This window comes from Gavia stellata, chromosome 3, assembly GCF_030936135.1.
Source record: "Gavia stellata isolate bGavSte3 chromosome 3, bGavSte3.hap2, whole genome shotgun sequence".
Lineage (NCBI taxonomy): Eukaryota > Metazoa > Chordata > Aves > Gaviiformes > Gaviidae > Gavia > Gavia stellata.
The window spans coordinates 71432722-71443795 of NC_082596.1; the positions used below are offsets into that span (position 1 = coordinate 71432722).

Below are 11074 nucleotides of genomic sequence, written 5' to 3' on the forward strand. Positions count from 1 at the left end.
GCCGAGGCCCTGCTCTGCCCGCCCGCCGGAAGCCGCCGGGACCCTTTAACTAGGTGCTGGGTGGCGCCCCCAGGTGGCCAATCCTAGCTCTCCGCCATGGCGGGGAGGGCGGAAGTCCGGGGGCGAGCCGCTGCACAAGTGCTTCCGCCTTCGCCGCGGCCCCGCCCTGGGGGCGGCCCTCGGGACGAGGCCGTCGGTCGGCTTCCGGGTCGGCGGGGAGCGCTGCTGCCGTTGCCGGGACCGGGGCTGAGGCGCCGCTGCTGCCGCCATGAACCGCTTCTTCGGCAAAGCGAAGCCGAAGGCGCCTCCGCCCAGCCTCACCGACTGCATCGGGACGGTGAGTACCCTCCTCGGGGGAGCCGGCCCGTACCCGGACCTCCGACCCCCGTGAAGGGCCGGGGCCGGCCGATGCGCTGCTCGGCCTGGCCACTGCTTCGGGAGAGACAGGGGAGCGGCGGGGTGGCCGTAGGGGCGGCACGGCCGGGTGAGGCCCTCCGCCCCGGCCTGGTCCAGGGGCCTGGGCCCGGGGCTGAGGGCGCGCCTGGAGCGGCTGCGCCCCGCGGGCCGGGTCTCCGCTCGTATGGGTGTGGGTGTAGAGCTTCGTGCGTGAGTTACTGCGTGTCTGTGTGCTTGCGCGTACGCGGAAGTGTGCGGGTGTCCGCACCGACCCGGAGGCACGGGGGGCGTGCGCTGGTTTGGAGGTAGGACAGCCTGTGAGTGTGCGTATGGATGTATGTGCATGGCCATATGCACCTGTGCATAGGTGTGCGTCTGTGCATCTGAGTGTGGAAACACAGCTCTGTGTGGGCACTGTGTCTGCGTGTGTGACTCTGCGTGTGTATATATATACTTGAACGTACATAAATACATGCCTGTGCTTTGGTGCAGCATGTTTGTACATATATATATATATGCACATGTGTATTTTAGTGCGCACCTGTGCATCAGCACAGCATATGCAGGAGCATACACGTACACTGGTATGTACATTTGTACGTATATACACCCATGCCTATGTTTGTTTCCTGTGCATAGGAATGCATCCTGTAAATGGATGCACACAATGTTCATGTAAGGCCTGGCTCTCCTTATGTCCTCAGGGATATTTTCTATATCTACATCTGAGGACTTAAGTGCTCTGCTTGCCCTGGCTAACTCCTGCCATGCCAAGTTGTGGGAAGGCAGGAACAGGAGCAAGGGAACCAGCTCCTCTGACCAGTACAGAAGGTGGGAGGACAAATCTCACCTTCTGATGAAGATTGTTCCCTCTACTACAGTTGAGCTTGCTGTAGGGTCAATGGTGAAGATGTGTGCACATGGACAGTTAAACAAGCCCAGACCAAGAAAGAAATGCTGAGGAAAAACACGTGGTAGAACACTTCACGGCTGTTGTAAGGTTGGCCTGTCTGAAAAGAAGGTTAAGGAAAAGTTTTAAGAAGGCTAATCTTGTCACTTCATAGTCTTTTTTTGGCTTTTAAGTTTGTGATGAAAACTGTGGTATGTTTTTACAGCTCCTTCTGTTATAAACTAATTTTAAAAGGTGAAAAAAAGAACACAGAGGTCTTGCGTATTAGTCTGAGTGGTTAACAAAGTCAGGTGCAAGGTCAGTAATGGTTGTGATATAAATGGAGGTTAACTAAGGCTAACTAAGTATTGTCCCTGGAACCCAACAATGAAAAGTTTCTGTGGAAAATCACAGTTTTCCTCCCGGAAGACTTACTTTGCTACCCAGTGAAGAGACTGTCTAAGTTAAATACCTAATACTTGTCAGTGCTACCTACACAAAGCCATGGACATCAGTCTGTTGCATGTGCCAGTGGCTGGAGCGGGGAGACAAGTGGTCACAGTTAGCGTTTTTCCCAGTATGTTATTTTATTGGCAAAGAATCTGTGTTGCTTTTTAGCAGTACTAAGCCCAAACATAGCTCCAAGTATGTTTAGTTTGAACAGTAAATAAAGCATGTGTTCAAAAATCAGGATTAGCTTTCCCATTGTTACCAGTAAATGCTTTGGTGGATGGCTAGAACTCCAAAATCCATCTGAGATCCTGTTATTAATGCTTAAATTTGCCATTTCAGCACTATAAGGAGAAGATCAGGAAATCTCTTCCTCACAGCCACCAACTCCGTATTAGTCAGTTATATTTTTGAGGGCTGAATTTGACAGTTCCAAGTTAATGTGCATTTCCTAATGCTGAGACAAAACCGGCTAGATTTAGATATGCCAGCAGACTGTCTTCCAATAGGAGCTTGGTCAATCCCAGTGGATTTTTGGGGTACATAAAAGTGTAATTTAAACAGCTGCTTTGACTGGCAACACCAGGAATTTAGGATTTTTTCCCAAAAAGGTGGTCGTCACCATCACGCACCAGGAGCTGTGTGCAGTTTTGATCCTCTTCTAGTTGTTTGTAATTACATTCTCTGAAAATTTGGCTATACAAGACAGCAGGTCAACTGAAAAGCAGAGTTTCAGGTTTATTTTATGTATGTGATGACTTTGGCAACCAATGATGAGTTACAGGATGGTTTTTAAGATACGAAATCAAGAGCCTGCGTTGGTCAGCTGTTGAGAGGTGAAGGGCTGGCTCCAAGCATAGCTCTTCGGTGTGAGGAAGTCTATAAACTGTTATCATTACTGAGCTCCCTGTTAGCTTTTTGCCCTGTTTTGACAACTTTAAATTTCTGCGGATGGAACTAAAATTTAAGACAGTTCTGTATACTAGTAAGCTAGTATACAGTTCTGTATACTAGTAAGCTTCAAACTTTTACAAGTTTGAAGGTTGTGAATTAACTTGTGACCATTTATATGAAGTAATCTATCTGGTTTGTGAAAGACTTGCTGTGTTTTCAGTTCATTTTTACAATAGTGAAGTCTCTAGTACAGCTCCTGCTAAAGGACTAGAGATACCATTAGATTTTTTTCTTACATTGCATGTGAATTATTATTGAAGAGAGTTGTGTGAGATATTAAAAAAACTTGCACTGTTTCTTTACCATGTTAAAGTCAACAGTTTGGAGACTCAAGTAACGTCACTTCTGTGTAGTTTTAAATCTTAGACACGTTTCGTTGTACCGTTTGAAACAGTCAAAATTGCTTTGTAAAATCTTTTACTGTGTTTCTTCAATGGTAATTAGACATTAAATGGCAGTTAGGAATTGTTGTATTTGGCGAGCAATGATCAATGTTCATACTTACCATTTGTTAAAAATGTAGACAACTCTTAGGCAGTAATTATGCCTATGTTTTGGATGTTCTTTCCTGTGTATGCAGAAGTTGTATGACTGAACCCAGTAAGATCAGCACACAATACGCTTTTTTTTTCCCTGTGGTAAGAGAGCAAGCATCACCTTAAGATATCTAGACAGTTCAAGATTTTTGCATTTAAAGACCTGGTTTTGTGAGATCACTAATCTGAAGTGTTTGCCGAAGCCCAGGAAACACTTCTCCCTACTCTTCTTCGATGACTGGTTACTATCAAGTTTGCCGGCTGGCTGTGTGATGCCCTCCTGTCTCCCCACTTACTCCCCATGGGTATGTTCCCATTCTCCCTTGCAGTTTCTGCTTCCTTTCTTGCCGCGCCTGCCGTGCTTGCCTCGACATTGCACTAAGTGGCAGATTTTTTTTTTTTATGCTTGCTGGCTGAGCACAGTCAGATGACTCAAAGCTGTCATGAGGCTGGCAGGAAGGAAGGATGCATCAGGAACTGTGGCACTGGTATTGTTTTTACTTTTTCTTCTTTGAAAAACACTCCAAATGTATGTTTTTTCAGACTAGTAAGTAGGAAACATAGGAACAAAAGGCTAATAGTTGTGACAACAATGTTAAAATTCAGTCTTACACGTGATGATGATTTTGGGTTTTTTTAATTGAAATAAGCTGCTATTTTGCTTGATAGGGATTTGGGATACCACGATCACTTTCTTTTCTTTAGGCTGGGGCCCTTCCATAGCAATGAAACGTACCTTGCTATGCCTTATTTGTGAATAACAGAAAACAGCTCTTCAAGTCCTAATACACAGTCTGGTTTTCTTTTGGACAGATTAAATCCAGTTTCGCCTCTTCTGTCCATTCTCATCTTTAAAAGCTGAGGTCCTGTGTAATGTGTGTGTGAAATGTTTATGTAGTTAATTGATGTAGGAGGATCTGTTTCCGTTTCCTCCTAGTACTGCCTAAAAGAATTATTATATAAACAAACCAAATAACTGGTTTTCTCCTGTGAAGGAGGCTGACCTCAAAGATGCATTTAGCTGATGAAGATCTTGAGGAGGTGCTACACTTTGAACCTACAAGAGTTTTAAAATTGCAAATATCTCTTTTTCTTGCTATTAGTAAAATATTTGGCATAATAGAAATCTTAATACAATTTTTTCAATGCCAGCTGTGCTCAGGCACTTTAATGTTTTGTGTGGAGTGTTTGTATCAAGTGTTCTGCTCAGGATGCCTCTGGCGAATGCATGTTGCTGTCACTGAGCAGAGATTTAAAGGGATCATTGAGACACCAAAACGAAAATCTGCATAATTATACCTGTTTAGCCACACTATTAGCAAGTCAGAATTGTAAATTTGCACTGATTGGTCTCGCACTATAATTGGAATGTCATTATATCCTAATCTCTAGAGAGGCTCCTTGAAATGAGAAGTTAATAAGCTTTATTTTGTTGTTTCCAGAGAACTGCTGTGATAGTCAGTTCATGTTAAGGAGGCTTTCTTTGGTTTTTTATGAATTTGTGTATGCTGTTAGAATGATGGTTACGTAATTATCATCTTTAGCCCTCTTAATGCAGAAGGGTTAAAATACTTCCATAATGACAGCTCTGTGATATGCTTTGCACCAGGGCTGTTAGGGTTCACTGCTGCAGGTCTCTTACTGAGCTATGCTGCAGCTACTGTTGGGATTTGGAGCAAAAGTGCAGTAAGAATTCAGAGTAGCTACCAGGTGGAACTGCTGTGTCCTGGCTCCCTTTGCAGGAACTGGTGGGGGAAGTGTCTCTCTGACAAAGAAGTTCAGTATCTTTGAAAAAATGGTTAAGTCTGGGCTTCTCAAACGTAACCAGTAGTCCTGGTATCATTCTGAAGGATTAATGTTCTCTGCCCACCAGAAATAAACCTCTAGCCTTGCTGAACACATCCCTGTCCCTTTTGCATTGCCCTCTTATCTGCCAGTTCTGTTCCAGTTTAGTTCCTGGCACTGTATGTTACCAGAAATTCCTGAGTAGAGACTGTGATTTGAGTGGGTGTGCAAGGGAGCATCTCAAAATGACGAGAACATGTTACAATGACAGAGCTTCCTGCAACCTCAGATGTTTCTTGTGCTACCTGTAGAAGGTGTTTCACTTGATTCTGGTTTTGGATTCTCTAAAAGCTTTAAACTGTTTATAAAACCACTGAGTGAAGAAACAATTCGGTTAGAAGCATAATAAAACTGAGGCTGTTCTTTTTATTGTCCAATACCTGAATAAAACCTTAATGAATGTTTTTTGTTTGTTTTCCCCATTGTGTATTAAAGGTGGATAGCAGAGCTGAGTCAATTGACAAGAAAATTGCTAGGCTTGATGCAGAACTAGTGAAGTATAAGGATCAAATGAAGAAGATGAGAGAGGGGCCTGCAAAGGTAAGAATCTTCCGTGGGATTTAAGCATGAGAGGATGTGACTCATGCTTCTTGTCATGTAGTGAGGTGATTTAGCCAGTTCATCAGGTTCTTAGAATTGCATCTTGCCCTACTGATGATATAGAAGATCCTGCAGGATTATTTTTATTCTGACGCATCTCTTAGACATGCATCTTTGAACAGTGTTTTCATTGGGTTTTATTTCTTCCAAAGTGTAATGTAATTCCTCAATCCAGAAGTAACTTGCTTCCCTTCTGTTACCTGAATTAAGTCTGGTAGAGAGGCTGTTTTGTTCATCAGTCAAAATAAAAAGGTCTGCACTATTCAGAACGGGAGTAGGAAACCCCATTTTTGAAAGGGGATGAACGTATAATGTAAAATGTATCTAATAATAAACATATCTAATATAAACTATATTGTTAAAGCACCTTTTGCAGTATTATTTGACCCTGAATATTAAAATGTGTTGATGAAGGATGGTTCTGATGGACTGTTTGACTTTGTATTCTGCTTATCAAAAAAAAAAAAACCAAACTCAAAAGCCAGAAATTTTGAAAGTATTCTCTATTAGAAGCTTTACATACAAGCCTATTTGGTTAATCATTAATGCAGGACAAACGCTGAATGTGACTATTGTTAAACTCTTGGCACTAGTAACTGAGGAATCTTTTGGAAAACTTAAATGCGATACATTAGGTTTAAACAGTATAATCAAGAGTAAAGTAAAATATTTTTTCCTCATGTAACAATGTTGTGTCTTTCAGAATACAGTAAAGCAGAAAGCGTTGAGAGTGTTAAAGCAGAAGCGAATGTAAGTTTAAACCTTTCTCAGTCTGGCATAATGAAAGCCTGTATTTTTTAAGGGGGGTGGCACACTTTCATTTCTCTTTCCAGTACTCTTGCTTCTGAGCATTCTTTAAAGAAAAATGCTGAACAAGCTAGCCAGCCTTTCAGAAGCATCTCCTTACAGATTTTGCGTCAGCATATTTGTGCCTTACCTATATGTGAGTATATAAATTTGGATTGGGACAAGCTGACCTAAATCTGATGATTATTACAGCTATGCTTGGCTCCTAAACTTTCTGAGAGACTGCCTCATTTTATATTATTAATTGATTGCTATAAATTGTGTACTTGATGATCTTGGTTTGGTTTACTGGAAATTTAACTGTTCTCTGTGGACACCCTTTAGGACTGGAGCACAAGTAGTGCAGGTAATTGTGTCTATGCAAAAACCCAGAATAGACAGGATAGATGATCCTGTGGTCTAGTCTAGTGTACTGTCTTGAAAAGTGTCCAGCAACAAATACAAAGGAAAGAATGTTCAGGGGTGCTTCACTGGAGTATCTTATAGTCCCTGAACTGCAAATCTCTTAGATGCTATCTGAGCCAAAGCTCTTATCGTCTTGTATTTCATATCCCTCAGATGAATTGTACCTCTACAGACTCGCTCAATTACTACTTAAGTATTTGTGAACTGTTACCATCCAAAATACCCTATGGTAAGAAATGCAATAGTTTAGTTAGATGTTGTGAGAAGGACTGCTTGTTTTTGGTTTTTTTTTCTTCTTTTGACTATGCTGCCTGCTAATCTTACTTGATAGTTGTTCCCCTATTTACAGTACTAGGCCCCTTATAATAGGCTATCACCATATCCATCAGTCATCTCTTTTCTGTCTTTTTGAACAGTGATATATTTAGTCATTCTTTGTCCAGAAGCAGTTTTGTATTTGGATCATTCTTGTCTTGGAAACCTCCTGCCTTGGATGTTTGAAGGAAGGACTCGTTTGTTTTTATGCTTTCATTTTTATGTTTAACTTGACATATTTTACATTGTTGATTGGATACAAGTTTAGCTTTGAGAAGGATGATTTCTTGATTTTTACAGTCTCCCTTTTCTTTTTCCTTAGCTTTAACAGTTTCCTCCTCCCCCTCCTCCCTGCCCTGCAAAGCTCCAGTGCAGAGCCATTGTGGTTTGGATAACCTGTGTCTCTTCTGTTCTGCTTACAGAATTAGTGAGCAATGGCATGCATCTCTAGCTTATAGTGATTAAAACTTTTGCTATATCCTCACCTACTATGTAAGCCTATACAAATATGGTATCGCTGTCAGTTAAAACAGAAGCTTAGTTCAGGAGTAGCTTTGTCAACTTCAAATACACAGCAATGCATAATGGCCAGATTTTTATGAGGCTGTTTATTCTGTGGTTGTTCATAATAAATTAAAAAAAAAAAATGTATCTGTTCCTATGTTTAGACTACTGCTGCTGCTTTTTCAATTTTTTAAAAAATTAAGAATTTTTGTGACAATAAATAGTGTGGTGTTTTAAAGGCATTATTTGCATTGTTTTTAATAGGTATGAACAACAGAGGGATAACCTATCACAGCAGTCTTTTAATATGGAACAAGCTAATTACACTATTCAGGCACTGAAGGATACAAAGACAACGGTACCAGTATATTAATCTCACATTTGTTTAATTTGTGTATGCTACATCAGATACAAGCATGTTGTTTGACTCTTGTAGGTTGATGCAATGAAACTGGGGGTGAAAGAAATGAAGAAAGCTTACAAGCAAGTCAAAATTGATCAAATTGAGGTGAGCTTGTATAGTTTAAATTATTAATAAAGAACAGAAACAATGTACTGAAATAGTGATGAGTGGACTATGTAACTTAAAGGTAAGCTGACTGTTTCAGTTCTCATGAGTTTGCCTCCCTTATTTGTGGGACCACTATCATAATTCCTTCCTGATTTCTCTGGTACTGCACAATCAGTTGTTGGCCTTCTTGCACTGATTGTTGCTTCCTTGCTGGGCAAATCTTTAATCTCCCCCTTCCTTTCCTCTCCACTTCAGCATAAATGTTGGTGAATACTTCCTCCTATGGCTTTTTTGTCCTCTCACCCCGGCCCGCCCCCCCCCATGTTAGCAACATGATTAGTCCTTTGCTCCCCCGGTTCAAGGTAGTGCCTGATTAAAAAAACAAAACCCAAAACCAAAAAGAAAAACAACAAACACCACCACCCCCGCCCCCCCCCCCCCCCCCCCCCCCAAAAAAAAAAAAAATTAATTTCAAGAGATCTGCAAGGCCTGGCCCTGTCTTCAGAAAATACATTCAAAAAAACCCCTAAGATCTCTAAATGTAATTTAAAGTATGCTACACTTAAACTCTTATCAAGTGCCAGTGCTGAATTCCTTTAAGTTCTCTTTCCTATGCTGTTTTTATGTATGGCCTGCATTGTAAACCTTTAGGCAAGTATTGTTTCCTTACTTGTACCCAAGTGCAGTGTCAATAGGCATGCTAAAGTATCTTCTAAATTTTGCTTTGGCACAACTCAGGTTAGTGCTTATTCTCCAGATGGTAGATTTAATTTCTCTAGATTTCATACTCTCATGCTTTTCAAGACAACGCTGGACTCTGGGTAATTCATTAGAGGTTTTCAATTTACTCTGAAGAATACTTAAAAGAATTTTGCAGAGATGTTGTTTCAAGGTTCTTCTTTTTCTACCTCATACATTTATTATAATTTTAGTAGTAGTTAAGGCCACACTATAGTAATGAATGCATGTGTCTTGACTTGTATTAATGCTGCTTCAAAAATGGTTGATGCATTAAAAAATTTTGAGTGCCTTCTATGTTGGAATTACTAAACTGAATTTGATTAAGCTCTGATAAATTTAACTAAAACTATTAAATATGGACCAGTTGAAATTGTTTCTTGCTTCAGGACATACAAGATCAGTTAGAGGATATGATGGAAGAAGCCAATGAAGTCCAGGAAGCACTGAGTCGTAGCTATGGAACACCAGAGATTGATGAAGATGACTTGGAAGCAGGTTAGGAAGGTGGAGGATGATTTTTACATTACTGAATGTAAAAATCATCACACAGTGATTTTTAAATTTCATTAGTCAAATACTTTGTTTAAAAAAAAAGTTTTAATCACTTTTTTTAAACAAAAAAACTGGATTTCCTCTAAGAGCAGTAACAAGAGTATGAGACAAACATAAGATACGCTAATGGAATGCTACAATGAAGGGAAGAAGGTTCTATTTTGTGTGTGTCTGTGTTCCTGACTGATGACTCAGTAATGCTAAATGAGCATGAATGTAAGCATTCAGTATGAATCCTGTTTCTCTGTAAGAACAACTTTTCTTTTGCAAAAGGAATTCCTTGCATCATTTTTCAACCAACATAATTCAATTTCAGAACTGGATGCATTAGGTGATGAGCTTTTAGCTGATGAAGACAATTCCTACTTAGATGAAGCCGCATCTGCTCCAGCAATCCCAGAGGTCACTCCTACTGACACGAAAAACAAAGTGAGTCCCTTCCTCTTTAAAAGCAAAATATATTTTTGTTTTGTTTTGGATTGATCACATTTGTGTTCGTTGCTTGATATTTGGAATCTTTAATATTTTGAACAAAAAAATGTGCATAGTGTTTTATATATTTTGGATGCTACATATGAAAGAATACAGTGTACTGAATGCTCTTTATATTTTAAAGAGCTAAAATGGCATTTTTTAACTCCTATCTAACATTGTTAGACTGCAAGTAGAATTTAAGAGTACTATTACAGCTCCTAGTATAGTTACTCTTAAAAATGTAAGGAAGTTTTCTGTATGTTTGCTTTTGGGGCTTCATATTGAGGAAGAACACTGATGCTCTTACTTTGATCCCAGCTGTCACACAGTGACAGATACATCACTTCATAGAAATTGTAAGGAAACTTCTGTGAAATGTTCTGGTTGGTGGAGAGTTGTTAACTTGTTGCTTCTTTTTCTTACAGGATGGTGTATTGGTGGATGAATTTGGATTGCCAAAGATACCTGCAACATAAATGTTTCAAAAGCACAATGGATACAATGAACTATACTTTACAAATCAAATTAAGAATTTTTTTTTAAATCCTGGAGAACTTGTCCTTCCAATGTAAACCTTAATATCACTACATCCTAGAATGCAATATGACTGGCTGGTGGTGTTCTTTCTTTGAAGAAAGTTACTCTACTACTGACTTTTCTATTAATGGAAAATTTGGCACAATTCCCTTCAGTGGAAGCAGTCAGTCTAATAGGTTCTGATTTCTGTGTCTTATGGACAAAGTAATACGTGAAGCGTAGTGGTGGCTGTTGATAGCTGAGGTTTATTTTGACTTTGTATTATGTTTCCCTTTCTTGAAACTAAGACTGTACGTTACTGCTTACTCTCTGTAAAATAGCTCCATTACTATGCTTATTTGATAAAAGAATTGAAAGCAATTTTTAAACTGCAGCCTTGAGACTTTTATGCTATCGTACTTGTAACCTTCTTGAAAGCTGTAACAAACAGGGTTATCATTATGTATTCTATGGAGACATAAAATCATGTAGATTAGCTGATTCTTTTGTGTGGCTTTTCTCTAATTAATTTGCCACCCCCCCCCCCCCCCCCCCCCCCCCCCCCGTTCTTATCAGTGT

The 11074-nt window shown here is 40.2% G+C and overlaps 1 protein-coding gene across 1 annotated transcript; it reads left to right on the forward strand.

Annotated features, from left to right (window-relative positions):
* Positions 1–231: 231 nt before the first annotated feature.
* Positions 232–10996, forward strand: CHMP5 (charged multivesicular body protein 5). Its single transcript, XM_059815295.1, has 8 exons — positions 232–337; positions 5506–5610; positions 6374–6420; positions 7966–8059; positions 8138–8209; positions 9340–9448; positions 9822–9934; positions 10405–10996. The coding sequence occupies exons 1-8, from the start codon at positions 269–271 to the stop codon at positions 10453–10455; spliced, it is 660 nt and encodes a 219-aa protein (XP_059671278.1). The 5' UTR covers positions 232–268; the 3' UTR covers positions 10456–10996.
* Positions 10997–11074: the final 78 nt, after the last annotated feature.

Coding starts and splice junctions, on each gene's coding strand:
- CHMP5 (XM_059815295.1), top strand. CDS start 269: ATGAACCGCTTCTTCGGCAAAGCGAAGCCGAAGGCGCCTCCGCCCAGC. Junction 8,210..9,339: donor TCAAAATTGATCAAATTGAG/GTGAGCTTGTAT, acceptor TTCTTGCTTCAG/GACATACAAGATCAGTTAGA. Junction 9,935..10,404: donor CTACTGACACGAAAAACAAA/GTGAGTCCCTTC, acceptor TTTTTCTTACAG/GATGGTGTATTGGTGGATGA.